This window comes from Ammodytes marinus (assembly GCF_949987685.1).
Source record: "Ammodytes marinus genome assembly, chromosome: 17".
In the NCBI taxonomy this organism is placed as follows: domain Eukaryota; kingdom Metazoa; phylum Chordata; class Actinopteri; order Uranoscopiformes; family Ammodytidae; genus Ammodytes; species Ammodytes marinus.
This window is the reverse complement of record NC_137221.1, coordinates 25,645,278-25,666,395: the sequence shown is the minus strand read 5'-3', so window position 1 is coordinate 25,666,395 and position 21,118 is coordinate 25,645,278. Positions and strand designations below refer to the sequence as shown.

The following is a 21,118-nucleotide window of genomic DNA, read 5'->3' as shown; positions in this document are numbered from 1 at the left end:
GTTTATAGCCTACCATAAGTTTGCAGCATTTAATTTATAGGCTAAAATAAAGAAGCCTAGGCTATGCTAATGTGCAAAAAATGACATAAACATGTCCTAATAGCCCAGTGGATTCACTAATAAACTTAACTAGACATCTATGGCAATACAGAAAGGTGTAGGTGACTTACTTATACCCTATTTATTGATCATCTATGTTTTTAATTAAATTAAAAAGCAAAAATGACGGCGATCCAAATTGGATGCTTTGCCCCCCTACCAGGCCAGCCCCTGCCTCCCACTAAACATCCTGTATATTCAATCCTAACTGTCCCCATGGCAACAACATCCAGTGTGTACGTCACAGCTGCTCTCCATTGTCCACATTAACATGCTGCTAAAGGGAGACCTGTCTTGTTCCTTGTTGTAAAAACGAACTACAGAGTGAGTGCTGCTTTCCACTTTATCATATTCCTTAAAGATTCCGAACGATTTTTTTCCGTTGTGGTTTTCTGCCTCACCGAATAAAACAATTTCGACCGGCTGGAAGTACTGCTAATTAGCAGCTAGCCGGCTAAGCTAGGCCAGCTATGCTTTGTGACTAGCACTCGGTGCTGCTTATTAAGCTAATGCGAATACGTTTTAAGCTCAGTGCGACACTTCGCCCGGACTGTTGTTGACAGTCCAAGCAAAGTGTGTGTTGAGCGGACTAAAGGAAGGAGCTGCATGTCTAAGCCGTCAGTCATTTGACGTGAAGAGCTGCAGCTAATGCTAGTCACAATGAGCTACCTTGCTTGGCAGTTGACACATTCATGTGAAGTGGGAGGCACAACTGCAGTAAACGAGAGGTTATTTCACGGAATGTACGCCGATATTTAAAGGTTAAAGTCTGTGTGTTTCACTATTGGCCAAAAGAGACAGGGTTTGTTGAGCGTTGTGCTAGCTGCCGAACTGCTCTTTGTTTGCTAACTGTTTGCTAACCCATTGCGCATGTGAGGAGCGTTCATGGTTCTCATTTTGGTCCCATTCTCAGCATCACCTACACATGAATACAGCTGTCTGGCTGAATCCCATTAAACTTTTGTCTCATTTTCGAACACTGCTTACTTTAATCACTGTTTTCTGTATAAAGATTTGCTAAATGTAAACAAACTTTACCGCTCGGCGCTAACAAAACAAAACAAGGACCAATGCAGACAATAGTAGGTTATGCCAACTTTGGGCTGCTATGTGGCGTATTCTTTAGCTTACAATGAGGTTTTGACAGCAGACTAAACTGAGCATATTGTGATGAAAAAGCTCAAGAGGGAAACAGTAGGGTGATGCTGATTAGGGTTGCATGATATCAGGAAAACCTGGAATATGTAAAAAAAAAAAATGGTTCAATATTGCAATGACAATATCACTTGCGAATAGTTAAACAAATGCTTTGATATACAGTGTTAATGTCTTTCTGCTCTGATTTCAAGACCCCAGCCAGTAATAAGCCTATGCAGACACTGCAAACACTGAATACTAAAAATAAAATGCATTACTTCTAATTCTACTCCAACAACATGGTTGAATTGTTTATGATTAATTGATCACTGAATGCAAAACATCCCCGTGCTAATGGCTTGGTGAAAGTCTCAGCAGTGTAACCCACATCTAACAACAACTGATCTAAGATCTGCTACTGCAAACCAGCTGTTCACCTGCTTCCTATCTATCATAGGCAAGGCAAGGCAATTTTATTTATAAAGCACATTTCAGGCACAGGGCCACTCAAGGTGCTTCACAGGGTTAAAATCAAATAAAGAATCATAGTGAAAGAATAAATATGAACATAATGATTGCACAGCAGCGGTCTCCTGAGACGATGCAAAATAGAAGGGGCCACTCACACTAGGGCCGCGGCCCTGTGCCCGAGCTCATTTGCATACTAAAGTCTAGAACGTTTGGCTAGTGTGACCACGCCATCCGTATTCCAGCACGGAACAGCCCCATGGCCACGGCACACTTGGGAGAGGTGTGCCGTGGCCAAAGTACAGATGCTAATGAGATGACACGCGCACAAGCAAGCGCACAAACGGCGTTCCTGGGTGAATTTATTAAGGATGCATAGTCCGTTAACGTCCGCTGCCTTTCTAGTCGGCACCAGAATTGCCCACCACTTGGACTTGTAACTACATAAAATGTGAGAATTAACGTGTGTGTAGGCCTAGGTGTGGGCTAATAAAAGAAGGAGAGAGCTAAATAGGTGAGCGCAGAAAGCAAAGCAAAAAGGTTTTCGTGTTTTCTCACGTTCGTCAGATGATTTTTTTCTTTTTCCTCCCGTCAGCTGTCATAATACTGCCCAAAACAACACCATAGAACCCAAAACAACACCATAGAACAACACACAGCGGGACTCCGCGGCCCGGTGATAAGGAAACAGTAGCCTACACTAAGGTTTAACAAGAAACTTTATAAAGACACTTAAAAAAAACGATCTCTGCCCAGACAAAAAGTTCTGACTTGGATTACTTGATGGAGCGATCGATGTGTATAAAACCATCCGGTACGTATGGTCTGATGACGGGCCGTTATATTAATAATAAACAGCGTGCTGCACAAATATGAGACTGTCCACCGCAACCTATTACGTCAAGGCTACATTTTTAAAAAAAACAATAGCTTAAAGAGGACCTATGATGCTTTTTGACTTTTATGACCTATAAACGTTGTTATGATGATTTATAGTCATGCTTAACCATACTAAATTATCAAATAATGACTTACATGCATTTCGACGTATTCCTGCTGACCGTCTGGGGTGTCTGTGCAGAGCACTAAACACTATTCTAGCCAGTCGAGAAGTCACGTGTTCAAAGCGGTCTACCCTTTGTAACTTCGTGACGTCACATGTAACTTCGTGAAGTCACCACGCGGATGTTTCCATGTATGGTAATGCTGTCACTTCCCTGTTCGCGTCTGTCTCGCGCCCTTATAGGTCCATGCTCGCGCTTCCCGCCACTGAAAGTGTTCCGGAAGGAAGGTAACCAATCACAACGGAGTGGGGTTTGCAGGAGGGGGGAGGGGAGCGGAGATTGCCGAAGCACAGGCGGAGGGAGCGGAGATGGCCGATGCACACACACTCAAGTGTTGACAGGACGTGCTGGATCGCCAAAATAAGAGAAAGAGCTTCCCGAAAATCTACATAGTTTTTTGTGATGTGATTCGTGTCAGGTTGCTCTATAGCAGTGTAAAACAAGAAATTAAGACCAGAAAAGTAGTATAATAGGTCCTCTTTAAGGATTCTCGTTGCTCTAATGTGGAAGTGGAATATATGATGCAAATTTGTCCGGATGAAAATATTCACAAACAGTCGTATAGCCTACAAGTAGACTACGCTCCAAATCCTAAACGCGCACGGTGACGTAGGCAAGGTGCAATCGTGCCCAGGCCACGAGCAGTGTGACCACTGGGCCAGCGGGGGAAGTGGGGAGGGGGGGAATCGTGCTGAATCTTCCTGCAGCACGGAACAGGCAAACTTGCCTAGTGCGAGTGCGCCCGAAGTGACCTGGATCTAACTCTTGTTAAAGCAGTTTGTGCGTAGGCCACCCTCACTTTCACAAAGAAAAAAATGTGACTGGGGCAATATAATATAAAGCATGATACAGTTAGGTTGTGTAAGATGTATATTTGTAGCGCAAAGAGGGTACAATCAATGGTTAAATCCCCACACACTGAACAATAAAGCAAAAGCCATGACTGCCGTTAGCCCCTTGGGAGAAATACAGCCACTGGATCTAGAGGTTGGTGCTTGGAAATAGCTTCAGCTAGGTCAGGCCTTAACAATTGTACTGACACTTCCATGTCTGCAATAGAAAGGTTCTTCTCAGAGACACTATTGTTTGATAAGTTCTACTTCCGGTTCATTTAATGATAACTGCTTTACAAAGGCATCATCACTGTAAAGCAACTTGCACTGCAGTCTTTTAATCATCATTATAACATAATGTAAAATCAATCATCACTAAACATGATGTCCCAAAACTAATACTTAAGTCTACATTTAGACATTATTCAAGCTTTAGATAATACACCATGAACATATTTAAATAGGATAGCAAACTGCAGTCTTTTGATGAAACTCCTTTTTGACAGTGTATTTTATATTATCGACATCATTAATCCCAATGCGTTGAGCCTGGATCTAATTGTCAATGAGTGGGAGCAATCATCCAAGCAACACTTTGATTACAGGTTTCATATGGTAAAGACTGACAAGATTCCTCTAATTAACCTGCTTCATATGAGTAGTTTTTTTTTAAATAGTTTTGTTGTACTGCTTGTCACTGCACTCCAATGTGTTTCCCTGCGGTATGGACATCACAGTCTACTCACACTTGTGTCTTGTGCTTGGTTCCTCTTGTAGTGGACCGCAGTTTGAAACGCCGGCAGGTCAAGCCACTCGCCGCCTCTCTCTTGGATGTCCTGGATTACGACAGCTCCGATGACAGTGACTTTGAAGTGGGAGATGCCTCCGGTAAGCACGGTCTATGTAAAGCCCAGTTAGCATTGAACGTACAACATTTTACATGCTAGCTAAACAATGGAAAGAGGAGATTCACAAAAGCAGGATTTCTTGCTGGTTTACTGTCGTATGCTGCACATCAGGATTTCCCAAGGCCTTAAGGGACATCTTCAAAAGTCTTGTTTCCGTTGCACCATCATAGTCCAATGTCATGGTTCTCCAATGTCTTCTAGAGATAACCTGAGCTGATCATACAGAAATGGGCATTAGGCTGATCCATCTGGGCGTGGGGTTAATGGGTCAACATCAGCTAAAGTAAAGCCCATCAAAAGCCCATTCCTTCTTTGCTGTACTTTTGAACCTGGCTGCTGAGCATTCCCCTGCTATACCCTGTTGAAAATGAGTGTGTGTGAATGTGAAAAATAGGTGGACAAACGTCTTGGGCCGGAAGTTCCCTCCATATATTGGGGTCAGCTCTTTTGACTGTGTCATGTTTGGTTGTTGCCGTAGGATCCGACGGCACTGGGAACGCCAGCGACGAGGAAGGGTCCAAAGCCAGCGGTGCGGGGGGGTCGGACAGTGACTCCGATGACAAAGCCGGCTCCGCAGATGACGGCATAGACGAAGAGGAGGCCAAAGACCTGGCTAACGCCGAGGACAATGTGACAGAGGACGAGGAGAAGGCCAAACAGCAGGCCGCCTCCTCTGACAGCTCCACCAAAGACACTACCACTACCGCCGCTACTGGCACCGCACCCAAGAGCAGACGCAAGACCAAGAAGACACCAGAGCCCGAGCCAGAACCCGAGTCTGACCCCGCAGCAGCGCCCGGCACCGAATCCACACCCCCCACCTCCGGGCCGGGCAGCGAGGAGTCCCAGTCCGAACCCAAGAAATGGAACTTCCGCAGAAACCGCCCGCTGCTGGACTTCACCACCATGGAGGAGCTCAACGACATGGACGACTACGACAGCGAGGACGACAACGACTGGAGGCCTACGGCCGGCAAGAAGAAGAGCAAAGCTGGCTCTGTGAAAGGCACGGAGGGAGAGGAGGGAGGCAGTGGCAGCGAGGAGGAGAATGAAGAGGAAGAGGAGGATGAAGATGATGATGACGATGATGATGACGACGACAAGGACGACAGTGATGGAAACAACAACAACAACAACAACAGTAGCAGTGACAGCGAAGAGGTGAAGAAGCCCAAGAAGAAAGCCAAGAACACCGCCAGCTTTGATGACGAGCTGACCAACGACAGCATGTCCCAGGGAAAGGGCAATGAAGTGAGTGCAACTCCTTAGACTTGTAGACCTACTTTACCGGTGGAAATATGAAGGTGTACTGTCTTAGATCCTATGTAGTATAAATGTGCAACATTTTTAGAAATCGGTTCATCCTAGCCTGACAAAAGGCAGAAAGAGTGTTTTATGGTCTCACTGTCTAACCCTACATTTTCCCATGTGTGACATCACACATGGGAAAATGTAGGGTTAGGATTAACAGGACAGCTGGGCCAAGGGAAGACTAAGGGAAGACTAATGGCGCTTTTCCACCGCATGGTATCAGCTCGACTCGACTCGACTCAACTCGCATTTTTGGCTTTTCCACCGCAATTTCATGGTACCTGGTACCACGTAGCGGCTTCTTTTTTGGTATCGCCTCGCTCTAGGTTCCAAGCGAGCTGAGCCGATGCTAAAAGGTGACGTCGGCAGACGGCCGGCCACTGATTGGCCAGAGACTATTGTCTGGCCAATCAGTGGCCAGAGACTACCGGCTTCATTCTGTTGTTTATTCTCCCCAAGTACTCTCCGGGACTTTTGAGTGTATTTACGCCGCGTGCAGCCTTCTCTGGCTCTCTTTCATTTGATTTGCATCACAGTTCTGAATTTATTTTCCATATATTCGCTAAGCTCACCCAGTGTTGGTTGTTGGGGAAGTTACTTATCATACGAGAGGAGACATGTAGGGCAGCTAGCAGCTAGGCTAATAGTAGCCAGCTGGGACAGACATGATAGCGAGCGATTACATTACAAGCCTCGGACTGAACTGATTACCTCAATAAAATATTCAGGCTGAGACACGGCTTGCATTTGAAAACACGTATCCTGAAACAAGCACTAAACAGTCAACTTTATCATGCCCGTGTTTACGTGCATAGGGATGTACGTGACGCATCCCTACAGCTGACTGTGTGGCAGAGTCACACATCGGGACAACAACCATCCCTTTTAATGGCCCGTAGCAATATTCTTCTACTTCTTTTAGCAAACAGATACAAGGGGGGTATTTCTTAAACATTTTTCATCCGTGTTTTTGGCGGTTGGTTCAGTTAAAGCGGCAACGAGTAACTTTTAAATATCTTTTAAACAGCCTCATGTTTCCTCTCATAATCATAAATTACCTTTAACAGCAAACAAGTACATCAGTGCAAAGAAAGACGTTTTTATATAGTTTTTATTACTGCATTTGATCTGGTCGTACACCCAGTCCGATTTTCGGTTCACGCGTGCATGCTCTATGGTCACATATCCGCATTGGTCGCAGATTTCAGTGTGGCGCAGGAACGCGATTTGAGAAGCCTATGGCTCCAGGTGAGGGAAGGGGATAGGGAGACCAGATCCCAATTCACCAGATGTGGGACAAAGACTACGTTTGTGCGGGACAAAGTGCCGTTTTCTTTAGCAAAATAAACTCGTGTCACCACCGGTAATGCCAGAGACACGGCTTTCTATATTAAAAAACACTATCTTTAGATCAGCGCGCAGCAGTTAAGTTAGCTACTGTTAAACAAATAGAGTTAAGGCTGCGGCTTCACATTAAAAGCATTTCACTGGCTTCACATAAGCATTTCACTTGACAAACGTGAGTTGGCTTTTATTTTGAAGTAACAGAAAGGAAATGCTGAAGCAGGCAGCACCTTCACAGAGCCCAATGAGCCCAGCAGCCCCCCGACAGTGCGATACACACACACAGAGACAAACGGAGAGACGCACACCAGTGGTTGACACTAACGCTTGCCCGCTTGCCCGGGGCAAGTGAAAATAATGTTCGGGCAAGTTGATATTGCTTTTTGGTTGCCCGACCGGGCAAGTGGATTTTAGATGAGTTGTCAGTAGTCTAAGCTATTTATTCATGTGTTTTAGAGTCCGCAAAACAATTGTTTCCCCGCTAACTCACACAAAATAGATCGGCTATATTTACTATTGAGCAGCTGCGCGCGGCAGCCAGCAGCATCACACTCTCTCGCTCTCTCTCTCTCCCTCTCACACACACACACACAACAGCCTGTTTGCGCGCAGTTTCGCTGTCTACGTTCCGAAAGCCGGCTATATTAGGCTACGGACCTGGTTCCGCTATATTCAAACCCCAGAAATCAATAACGTTTGAGCTTATCGATACCGCTATGGAGTCCAGTAGGTCACATGATGTAATTTTAAATATCGAGTCGGGTCATCTTCAACTAATTAGGCCTACTTTGGCGAATTATTCCATCAGTGGTCTGCATCATAGACTGTACAAGTGTTGTACCTTCGACTGTCTTGAAGAAACTCCTTCAACCCGCTTCAACTCTGTCTCCATAAAAAATAAAAAAATCTGTCCGCTGAGTCGCTGCCGCTGCAGACCATGCTGCAGACGGGCTCGGCACCGTCTCATCATTCATTCAAAGCAGCGGTGATCAACAAACGCAAACGAGAGACTGTGTAGCAAGTCCCGCAGTTAAAAAATGTGATAGTTTTTAAATCCATATTAAAATCTGCAGGATAAGAACTAGTTGGCTTTAAAAAAAAATCGCAAACCGTTCAAATGTGATGTGTTCAGGTCGGCTCAGTAAAATTATTATTAGGCACAGGTCAATAAAATGACATCATGATGTGTTCAAATGTAACATCAAGAAAAAAATAAATTTAAGTTTTTCGTGAGAAGGGTGAATAATACAGTTTGGGTGAAAAACTTGTTTCCCCAGCAATATAAAATTATTAGTAGGCCTAAATATGGAATTATGACCTGTTTAAAGTCCTATCCTAGCTCTTCTAATCTTATAAGCAATTAAAGCAATAATACCAGTTCTCTTTTAACAAAATAATAGAAAAGTATCGATAAAGATTTGGATTGTGGAGTCTTTATAATGGTATCAATATGAATAGAAATGAATGATCCCCCTCCCTACTTACAGTATAACTGTGCAATAGCTTTAACATGGTGGACTTTAATAATTTTATGGCAGACTATCACTTTTTCGCACAATGTGACCGTTTTAAATAAGTAAAATAAGTTACGTTTTTCGGAACACTTTTGTGTGGAAGCTTACCTTCAGCTTGACTCTGAGCTAGACTGAGTTTTCTGAGACCCCCAAAACCAGGCCAGGAGCATGGCAAAAAGAGGCCCTTTTACGATGCTGCAGCAGGACCAAGCACTTGGTGTAGTGTGATGTCATGATATCTAGGCTTATATGAATTGTTGTTGGTTGTATGTGGTCAGGATGAGACTAGTAAGCTGTGTTTGCATTTAAGAGATACGGTTCGCTAAAATGTATAATTTAATTAGCCTATATATATAGTTTTTTTGGGCAAGTGAACACGACATTCGGGAAAGTAAAACATTACCTGTACTTGCCCTATGGGCAAGTGCTTTTGAAACCTTAGTGTCAACCCCTGCACACTCACAGACTGCTGTCTCCACACAGCTATCGGATATATAGGCTACCAGATTATAAAACACGCATTTAAAAAGGGGGGCTCACTTTCAATAACAATGCGGGACAACGTCTCAATTTGCGGGACGTGTGAAAAGTAATGGAAATGCGATCTGGTCACCCTAGAAGGGGAGCGGGAGCCTTGTTTGAGACAGTTATTTGTCGTCATAATTGATAACGAGGCTGAACCATCAAAGCAAAAAAAGAAAATGCAATGAAGAAAAGCAAAAAAGGGAGAGTGATAGGCGGGTGGGAGGGCGTTGCCAAGCAACGTATAGGCCTACACAATTTCACGGAGTGAACCTAGACTGCAGTGTTTACTCCTAAATGAATGAGCGGTAGCCTACTAAAGACTCGTTCAGCTCCGTGAGAGGTGACAATGCATCAACTCATTGCAATCAGGTGTGTTTAGCACTTACTGGCATTAGTAGATGCTGTGTCACCACCACTCTCACCGAGCCGAAAAGAGTCCACACACGGACACGCACCATATTGCTTCCTGATTATTTGAATCTTGTAGCCCTGCACGAGCAAGCAAACAGCTTCACGACAGCTGGCGTCGTAATAATACTACCGCTTTTGTTCAAAGGTGTCGCCAACGTGCCGACTTACTCGTAGTAGCTTTAATAGTGCAGCAACTGCTCGCAATTTCTGCTCTGCTACTTTGCTCCGGAGTAGGCTTTCAGCCCCTTACGACGACCCCGCCCACGTTCAGCAGGTACTATTTGCGGTGGAAAACGACCCGTGCTGCTACCAAACCAAGTTGAGTCGAGTTGAGTCGAGTCGAGCTACATTTGCGGTGGAAAAGCGCCATAAGTGAAGAAAAACCTCATTCATTATATTATAATAAAGATTTTATAATCATAGAATGTAGAGCTGCAATGATTAATCGACAAATCGATTATTAATCGATTATTAAAATAATCGCCGACTATTTTGATAATCGTTTCGAGTAATTTTTTAATAAACATTTTTCAAATTCTCTGATTTCAGCTTCTCAAATGTGAATATTTTCTGGTTTCTTTAATCCTATTATGACAGTAAACTGAAATATCTGTGTGTTTTGGACATAACAATACATTTGAGGACGTCAACATGGGCTTTGGAAAATTGATCAACATTTTTCACCATTTTCTGACATTTTACGGACCAAAACAGTAATCGATTAATCGAGAAAATAATCGTCAGATTAGTCGATTATCAAAATAACCGATTATCAAAATAATCGTTAGTTGCAGCCCTAATGGAATGCCAGTTCCGTATGGGTGAAGTATTCCTTTAAATGAAGGTTGTTTTTTTTACTACAGCGTTAGGGGTGTGAATCTATGGAATCTAGGGGTGGCCCGAATGCCATTTTTCAGGCTTCGAATATTCGTTGGTTTTTCCGAGCGAATATTCGGATATTCGTTCCAGAAAAACACACACCATCAAATCAACATTAATAATGCCAATGTACTCACTGAAACCGAGTATGTGAGCCGAGACAGCAAGCTGCGTAGTTTGTTGATGCTTTAATAACTTTAGAACGGTAGTAAAGTCGGAGTTCCTTACTTTTTCCCTGTGGAAGCGAACAGCTGTTGTTCCGTTCCAAATCAGCTGTCCTCTGCGCCATCGTAACCCATACAGGAGCTTATCAATTCATCCAGGAATGTGCATCTTTTCGGCGATTTATAAATCCATACAAAGATCCAATATTGATAGTCTTTTGTGTCCATATTATATCCATTATTGACTGCCTATTCCCATGATGCAAGCAAGTCACGGTTGATGATGGGCAATAGCAGCGCTGAATGTAAACAAACAGCTGAGCTAAGCTAACGTTAGCATTACGCCAAGCATTACCTTTCCTTCCGAAATCGCGCTAATGTTGTGGTAGCCTATAGAGTTATTAGGAACACAATCTATTCTTCCTCCATCTCTCTCTCCCTCCTGCGCTTGGTGCCGCTTTTAGTTTAGGTTGCGTTTTGAAAGGAGCGGCCAACTAGGTCAAAGTTCAAATAATTCGATAATATATTTTAAATGAACGTCTAATTTGTATTTTACAATTGTTTTATAACTTGTGTATCCAAATATTATTTGCTGACAAAATATACTGCAGTTTGAGCTACCTTTGCAAAAAAAAATTTAAAACTACTAATTTAACAAACGAATACTCGGAAATTCGAGGCAGCCCTAATGGAATCCCACGATTCCATCTGATTCCGAATATCGGGTGTCACGATTTGATTCTCCATTAAAAACGATTCCCCATTTAAAATCAATTGCTCGATTGAGTTCAAAGGAGAATTTCAGGATCTATTCCAGTCCACTGTGTGCTCAGAGGCTTTGTGGCAAATTATGCCACGAAAGCAAATAAAAGTCCATGTCTTATCTATCTTCATTTTAAGTCTATTTTAATGTGAAGCTTGTATTTCATAGTGCTATGTACTGCAGTCACCCATTGATGTTATTTATTACAGCATGTCAAAACTTTAACAACACTTCAACAAAAAGTTCTAAATGTGTTGAAACACAATGAATTGTGTTCATGAACTCACAATCTTCTCAACTACTCTGTGCCAGATACCTAATAGATGAATTAGGCATTCGGCCTGCACAGTGGTTACTGTGTATAGCGCTCCGTAATTCCAAACAACAATATGAGTCACAAAGTCATCAGATAATCCAATAACAGGTTTAGATGGTATCAGGGGTGATTCCATGAGAATTGCTGCCTTTTGTTGTGATGGACTTAGCACAGTGTCTGTGAGCATTGTATATAGGATTTACTACGTTGCCAGTTAGTGGATCTGTGGTCAGATCAGAGGGAGAAGCAGCTTTACTGTGACTCTGTTTCCCAGGATGCCTTGCTGGACCGGACCCAGGCCTGGAGTGCTCAACACATCCTCATCTGCTGTGTGTGTCTGGGAGACAACAGCGAGGACGCAGACGAGATCATCCAGTGTGACAACTGTGGGGTAACCGTGCACGAAGGTAAGCAGCACAGTCACTCCAATGTAGATGGCTGTAGATAAGGGGCGACTGTGGCTCAGTTGTTAGAGCGGGTTGGCCAATGATCAAAGGGTTGGAGGTTCGATCCCCGCCCTGACACTTGTGTCATAGTTGTTGTGTCCTTGGGCAAGACACTTAAGCCACCTTGCCTCGAGTGAATGTCGATAGTCAGCCTGCTATCGGTGTATGAATGTGTGTGAGAATGGTAACGTGGGAAAGGAAAACAGGTCTCCCTTGCAAAAGAGTCTTCGGTCTCAATGGGATATAGGGGAGAGTGGCCTAAGTTGTGCATTTTGGAAGTTGTTCCACCCCTTGTTTCTAGAAAACCGTGGAAGAAATTGGAAATGTGACCACATATTTAAGAAGAGACATCCATTTGACTCATCCTGTAAAGAAGGGAGACACAAGGAATAAGATATAAGCACATTTAAACTAAAAAAACTGTGTTTTGCCTTTCAAAGTAAAATTTCCATGATCAAGGTTATTTGATTATTGTGTCTGAACAATTATAGACAAGTTTGAAAACATTTCACACATGTTTTAGTGCTTTGGTATGCTACATTTTGAGTCTATACAGTTAGCACAATGTCAGCCCTAAACTGCTGCATCATGCTTATTATCCAAAATTCTGGGGATGGGGTGATTTGTGCCAAAGGGCCTGTAAGTAAGTAAGTAAGTAAGTAAGTAAGTAAGGGCCTGTAAGTAAGTAAGTAAGTAAAATGTATTTATAAAAGCACATTTATGACAGTTTGCCCTGTCCAAAGTGCTGTACATAGTGCATTCAGTAGGTAAACAATGAAGGTAAAATAACAATAACCAAAATAAAAGACGTAAAGCCCATACATCCACATAAACACAGATAGTAGTGCAGAGGTAAGATAGTTAATGGGGAGGAAACACCAGGGTGTTCATATGGGTTTTGAGCCTTGATTTAAAGGCAGAAATGTAGGGGAATCACATTTGTCAGGTGGCAGTTGGTTCCACAAGCACGGAGCAACTAGTGCAAAGTACATTTCTGAGAGTTGTGCCAGTGGCATGGCTGTATACGCTGGTCACCAAAAGAAAGTGATTGTCTACAGTAGCTCAGAAGAGAGTGACATCTCAATTCCACTTAACGACACCACTGATGAGAGTTCAGATGGCCAGAAAGATGACGATGGTGACTTTGTCATTGTGAGCTTTGCAGGTAAAACCATTAGATCTGCTAGGCCTTGTTTAAGAAAATTGTCCTTCAATCTTTGTCAACTATTTACTTTATTTACTTTAAATAAACCTTAAATAAGTAATTGTCTAATGTATTTGTCTTGCATTACAGTTTATGAGATATATAGCAATGGCACAATTCACCCCATGGTATTCTCTCCAACCGCACAACTTACACCACATCAAGACAACTTTTTTTCCGAAAGCTATATTTCTTCAACAGTTTATTCCAGATCCAAAGTTTTTATTGCCAGGGATGCACAACACCCTGAGATATATGTACATATTTGAGTTGGAGACTTTACTGTCAAGGCCTTACTTTAAAGTCACTTTGAGTGAAAAGTTGCACAACTTAGGCCACTCTCCCCTACCTGTTTAAAAAAAAAAAAAAAAAAAAAAAGGGCTGTCAGTGTCAGCGTGTTGGTCGCCATTAGAGTAAAGGCAGATTATAACACATTGTATGGATACAATGACATCCATAATATGGATATCAACCATGCAGGAATTAAAATATTTAAAGAATTGGTCTGCAAATATTTTATCAGGAAGAAAATCCAATCAATATGTTTGTTAATCAACATACTGATCTTATTTTGTTTACGAGAAAAACTCCACAGACCACCTTTTAATACAAATCCCCTCGGACATTTAATCATCTTAACCCAATTACAGCATCAAAACATTACTGAATGCTGCCATATTCTCCATATTGTAATGGGAAATATCCTGTTGTAAATTGTTTCTATGGTTCTTAGGACAGTCAACAGTGTGACAAAGACAGATTAGTTCATTAAAGAAATGTCATTGTTGTAGTGTTAATGATAACCTTTGCCCTACAGTTACCTTTGGAATAGCCAATTGGGAATCAGTATGTATCGCAACAAGACAGGCCATTCAGACAGCATTAGTCCTCATGTGCAGTACTTAATATAACAACAGCCGAGGCATCTAGATAGTTTTTTTCTTCCATTATAAACATCCTCATCAATTTGATTGGTAGAAATGATCGGCATTTCGTTGTCATAGTGGTGTTTATTTTGTTGGCAGGTATGTACATTTACACATGTAAACATTGTCAGGTAATATGTAAAAATTGGGGTATTTTGTGTTGTTCTATCATTCCATCAGGAACTGCGTAAACCAGGGACTAAAGCTCCTGTGTCAGTGTTTACAGCTGAGTGAGTCTGACTGCTTGGAAACCAGATCAATAACTGTGGGAATCCTCACCCACACATCCATAGCTAAGGCTGACCATGCAGGGAGGATCAATGTGACACCATTAATTTCCACTTCATTTATTTCTTCTTGCTTTACTTTTTTACTATTTTCTTTCCTGTAATATTTTATATTATATAGTGATATTAATAATACTAATACAACTGAGCACTGAATATGTACTAAAAGTATACATGCATTGGGTTACATAATCCGCTACCATGTTCACATACTGTAAGTGGTACACGTAATGTCTCACAACCTGCACTGCACCGTCCACAGTTTACAGTGATCATCTTAGTTTAACTTGCATACTGCCTTTTAACACACACACACACACACACACACACACACACACACACTGTGAAAAGACAGAGAAGGGAGACAGAGTGCTTTGCAGTGGCGGCTTGAGAGAGAGGTGGCAGCGGCAGCACTTGTGGTCAATTCTTCTCCAAGGACTCTGATGGTGTTCCTTTCTTTCTGGTAGTAAAAGTAAAATATGGATCTTATTTCTGGCCATAAGTTTGGAGTTCCTGTGTACTTGTGCTCAAAATGAATAGATCTATTGTGCTATTGGATGCTTAACTGAATAGCTCAGCAATTTTTTTGGTCATGATATATGCTCTCATCCTTGAGAATTGCTGCGGAGCACTTCTTCTCAGAATTTCTGTTCATGTTCCTTAGTTTAGACCTGGTTAGCCTAGCTTTAGCCTGCTACATTTCAAAAACAACCCTTGCATTGATTTTTTCCCCCCACATTAACCAATCTAGGTTTAGGTTTTAGCAATTTTTTGTTGGGACCTATGTGAATCACCCGAGCAAACATAGCAACAGCTAAATCTCTTATTTTTGCACTCTTCCCAGTGGGCAAACAAACAATATTGCATCACAGCCAGCATCTGGTTAAGAGTGGGACAGACAGCCGGCTGGCTAAATAACTATACCATGGTCGTGACAACGTCTGAATTGATCAATACAAGAGCAAGGTAATAACAACAGCTGTGTGCCCTATGATGGGACATATTCATGTTTTAAAATGGGAGATTCACAGGGGTTCACTGGGTAGGGTTTGCATCATTAAGTCCTTGCCGCAGCCGACCTGGGTTTGACTCCGGCCCTCTCTCTCCCCATCTCTACTCTGCCATTAAACCTCCTACAAGGAACGTTTAAATGTTTATGAAACAGTCTCATTATTCCTCTGATGATCATATATTACCTGTAAAAGCAAACAAGACCATCAGTTAACACAATTATATTTATATATAGTTATTATTAATGCCTTTTCTCAGGTCTGATTTTTCCCCGGGAACTTTGAAAAAACGATTTACGGCAGGCTGACCAAAACATCCTCTGTATATTAAACGGTACTAAATCAAAGGTTTGTCCAAACGTGCCCCTAGAATCAACATGAAACAGAAAGCTCCTGGTAGCCAATTTAACTATAAAATAATGGTGAAAACACAAAAAAATATATTTAAAAAAATAAAATAAAATCCAAAATCTGCTGAGAAAAAAGTTGTCTTAACTTTGCCGCCACGCACTGGATTTGGAGGCACATTTTCTCCCATTTTTTCATTCATGTCGTTCATGTCTAAGCCAGACATATTTAAATTGCACACTGTGATGTAAGGTGTTGCTAGTACTATTTATTTTGAGGAGAGCTGTGCTGGATTATTGCTATCTTCTGCTCATTATGAAGAAACCCCACATGCTGAGGTAGGCTACTTTGACCTCACACTAAAAGTAAGCCCTTTTCTCCTGTAAGCACAGTTGGCGATAAAGCAATATTTTATCCATGATTAATTTTAATTGATAATTTTTGGAGCATGATGGGATAATGCTTGGGTAGACTGTAATAAACAGTTATGTGCTCAGGTACTGGGAGGCATTTCTATCTAAGTTAATTATCTGGGTAAACTTATAATGTTGTTTATTTTCCTAGAGCATGTTTAACTACCAGAAGTATATAACACTTGGCATGCATTGTATTGATGCTTTGTTTAACATTCAATTGATAAATGATAAATGCATAAACAGAAAAATACTGGAGGTAAATAATGGATCAAATAATCCCACCCTACAGTAAATAACCAGTATGCCGAAAGCTTTATTTGCTTGTTTGCGTACCTGCGAGTTGGATAAGTCCTAGTTCTAATGCTGGAGATGGTTTCCAAAGATGTACTCATAACACAACAATCCATTTTAGTCAGATCACAAAGAGCCTTTTTTAAAGCTCACATATTATGCACTTTGCTGTCAATTTTATATGGTCTAAGTAGTCCCTAAAACTTATTTTTTTGTTTGCTGAAAAACCCGTTCAGATCATTTATTGTAGCAAGCCTCTATACCCTGATTGTCCTCTGGTCTCAGGATGACCTATATTTGTGCGATCTGGCTGGCCCCTCCCACCTCTCTGCCGGGCTTTCTTTATATGTCCATGGGGCTCTCCCACCGTCTCTGCCGTGCTCTCGCGATACTAGAGAGACACTGCGTGACTGCGAACACAGTGTTTACCCGGCCGGAGCTAAGCCATACTTTGAGAACAGTTTGACATGACCTGACATGATTAAAACCAGTGAAAACAGTAGCTTCAAAGTTTGATTTCTACAGGAATATCTTCCCATCCTTTGTCATGTTAAAAACGAGTCATTTTCAGACTGCTGTGGGGAATATAAACAGCGTGTTATGAGCAAAACTTGGTGCTACAACCGAAGCTACATGGGCGCTAACGCTAAAAATAAGACTCAGACGATAAAATAAACTAAAAATACCACTAAAATCAGTGAAAAAAATATCTTCAAAGTTGACTTCCACACTATTAAGTTCCAATCCTTTGTCCTGTTAAAAACGAGGCATTTCCAGACTGGTGTGGGTAATAGAATTATGTTTTTATGAGCAAAAGCTGAATGCTTGTCCCAAAGCTAAATAGCTATACACCAGTCAGGCAAAAATACCAATAAAAACATTTCTTTCAGTTTCACTGTTTGAAAAAACCCACAAGTAGCTTCCTATCCGTTGTGTTATTAAAAACGAGGCATAGACTGCTGTGGTTAAGATACATTAGTGGAGTATGAGCAAAAGCATTCTGTGTTGGTGTATGTAACATTCAGGCTGTACTATGGGCATCTTGTCGCTTAGCGGGGAAAGCAACATGGCTGTCGCTCGGAAAATTTTCCAGAGGATCTCGGGGCCGTGGACCAATAAGAAATGGGGGGTGGGGTTATCATAGACTACTGCTAATGTGGGGGGGAAGCATGGACATATAAAGAAAATATGGGGATGTGGCTGTGCAGTTTATGACGTCATAACCGCGAGAATTCTGAACGGAGTATATTGGGGGGGAGGGGTGGGGGTTTCAGAATGGGGGAGAGTGAGAAAAGGAGAGATTGTTATTTTTTTTATATTTTGGCAGTCTCTAGGCACACCGTGGACCCATGGATATGTTGGAACACATTTAAAAAGTGCATTTAGCATAATATGTGACCTGTAAGGTTAAGAGTAAGACACGGTCAAACCGAAAAGGACTTTGAGTTAGGAAAGAGAGATGAGCTTGTCAGTATCTCTTTGTTCACTGCGTTGTGCCCGGACACCATCACTCCCTTACACACAAGAAGACAGGCTGAACATGAAAGATAGACAGACAAGACCTGGGTGGGAGATCAAAAGCCCTCAGAGCAAGGCATCTACACAGATCACAAGAGCAGGCCTGTTTCTACCAGACTGCCTTTTGATTATCACACTCTTGCCAGTCATACAGGCAGACATCAATGCCAGACCACAACTTATTTTCTTTTTGCCTTTGACTGTAAATGCCAAAGGCCCTGTTTCATATTCATGCTTTAAGCTCTACTGCTTTTCTATTGAGTAGTTTTTACATCCAGGTACCTTTTTTATTATTTATCATAGACAGTTACTAGTTTTCCTTTATCCATCATGGTTACGGTAGGGAAGGCAAATGTTAACAATACAACTACAGCATGCTCAGCCTCTCAGTGTTCTTTGAATCAGTGATGTAAAAGTCTGGTGGAATTTTAGATTAAAATGTGAGCGTATAGTTAAAGGAGAAATAAGTGATTTGGTCCTGTTAGCTAACTTCCTGTCAGTGGCTGCAGTTAGCAGTCCCCTCCCTCGTCCCTACGTCACCACCACATTAACACACAGTTGTCTTCATCAGATAGTGCAGCGATGGAGAGTAGCGAGTTATAGTTCACAGGCACAGAGACCCGCCTCTTTATAGCGCTCTGTCTCCTAATTGGATAAAACCAGCAGGATAATCAAAATCGATCTAGCAATAACTGCCAAGCTGAATGACTGGGAGACCTGTGATATGAACTGTGCATACTGTTTAAGTGATTGCTGTTTGAATATAGAGTGATTCAACACTTGTATTAACAAAAAATATCACTTACTTCTCTTTTAACCCAGGGTGATGGTCATGGATAGTCATATCTCACACATTGCGCCCTGATCTCCCCAACATGTGTTCAGTGGGGTTGAGATCTAGCCACAGCAAATGATTCACAAATCATTTCCATACTCATCAGTGACCATTGTAGAAGCATCTGCGTTCATCATGTTTCTACAATCATTTCTTCATATTTTATTTGATTGTGTCACCCATTTGTGATATTGGGTTTGAAAATGGCTATAAATAGATGATAAGTAGAAGACTGCTCCCAAGCTTTGAGCCATCGATATCCTATTCATAGTAATATATGTTTGGTTCAATGAGATTGTTTTTTTTTCATCATCCTATGGAAAATCAACCTGTAGACAAGCCTTTCTGAGTAACTATTATTTTATGTCTTCATACACGCAGGATTAATTTTTAAATTGCTGGATGCATCCACACTTACGCCTCTTTTCCACTGAGCAGAATAGTTCCATTTGGTATGGTACGGAACGGTAACCCTAGATCTGGCTTGCGTTTCCACTAACTTTACCTGGTAGGTGGGGTTAATGCTGGGCGGTGGAAGCCACGTGTAAAACCTTTGAACAGCACTGGCACTGAGAAATGATAAATGCTCTGGCAGCGACAGCTACGTAACTATCGTGACATCGTAGCTACACCAACACAATGTAGCCTGTTAATAAATTAAATAAAGAGGAAGAACGCAACACATTAACCAAGATCTGCGTAATTTTTCTTGTCAAAGTGACAACACACAGCGGTGTATCTCCCATGGAAATTCTGATTCTCTCAACCCATCGGCACTGTGTAGCTTCACCCTCTTGGGACCGTTTGGTTCCCCCTTTTTTTTCCTGCCAAGCTCGTCATTTCTGACAAGGATAATCTTTCCTTAGGGGATTATGAAGCTATCCTACAGTCATCACTTTTTGTCAGCTTAGCTCATATTAGCCAGCCAACCCATGGCTTAAACGGTCTGAGCTTTGTATCTCAGTTCAAGAAGGAACACAGAAGATTTGTGCCACTGTTCAAGCCATAAGTCGGTTAAAACCCGCTCGCTGGCCGTTCACAACACCCCCAGTTCCACGCTTCAAAGCCTAATCAGTGATGATGAAGCCCCTTAGGGGAGAACAGGGTAATATGTCACACGGGTTGGTTGTCACAATCGTTATATCTCGGAACCAGAAGGCGCTGTCTGTGAAATTTTGGTATGTAAATATTCAGAATTGGGATCAGAGGTCATCTACATAGTCTTAGCAAGCTAATTAGTTGTCAGATGGTTGTTGGCCTTGATGCTAGCAAGAAATTCAAGTTGGGGTTGGTCGTCACTTTTTTGGGGGGGTTGGTTGTCACATTACATGTTATCTCAAGGCTGCAGCCAGAAAAGGAACCCAATAACGAAATAAATTGTCAAGATGTATCCTCACTGACACGCCAGAAAATGTATAAGCTTACCTATAGTTGCGAATATATGGCTACTGTAGTCTATGGCATGCAGTTGTGATGCAGGTTGAATTACTTATCAAGTAGCCTAGGTCTACATGTTTTGGTTATTTTATAAATTGAATCTTTTAGCGCTACTCTATAATAATATCCTATACGTCGGGAGGTGTTTCCGTGAGTGGCCAGCGGGAGAGCAAATTTTAAGAGGTGAGTAAAAAGTAGTTTTGTACAAAGTTAAGCCCAACAGATATTAATTAAATTGTATATTTTGTTAGATAAAATCATGTTATGAATTTAGCAAATCATTACACGCATCTCTTTCCCATAACAATTCCCCCTCTGGAAGATTAAACTATAATCTGACGTTGTTGGAAATGTGTTGATCTCACGGGAGATAAACAATTCTCTCGAATAGACTATAGGCATTATTTCACTTGTCACACCATATTTTATATAGGCCTACATATAGTAGGCTACTACAGGCCTACGCTACGTGATATTGCATACAGTACAAAGTTGGGCGAAACTGCTTTACAAAGACTACAACGACTGTGCCAATCATGATCTGTGATAAGCGCACGCGGGTGTGTGTGTGCCAGTTTCTGCAGCACATGCACATCACGGGCTTTCTTCCTTCACAGTTGCTTTCTTTGCGGCCGGTTGCCTCCCTTTTTTCCTCATGTCAGTC

The 21,118-nt window shown here is 41.9% G+C and overlaps 1 protein-coding gene across 6 annotated transcripts in view; it reads left to right on the top strand.

Moving 5' to 3' along the window:
• The first annotated feature begins 339 nt into the window (after positions 1-339).
• The window catches only part of phf14 (PHD finger protein 14), a 102,818-nt gene continuing 82,039 nt past the window's right edge, over positions 340-21,118 (top strand). For all 6 annotated transcript variants that reach the window (XM_080045764.1, XM_080045763.1, XM_080045765.1 and 3 more), the window contains exons 1-4: positions 340-423; positions 4,379-4,489; positions 4,988-5,760; positions 12,011-12,143. In XM_080045764.1, the coding sequence (XP_079901890.1) occupies position 423; positions 4,379-4,489; positions 4,988-5,760; positions 12,011-12,143 (1,018 nt within the window). In that variant the 5' untranslated portion in view covers positions 340-422. The remainder of the gene's footprint in view (positions 424-4,378; positions 4,490-4,987; positions 5,761-12,010; positions 12,144-21,118) is intronic.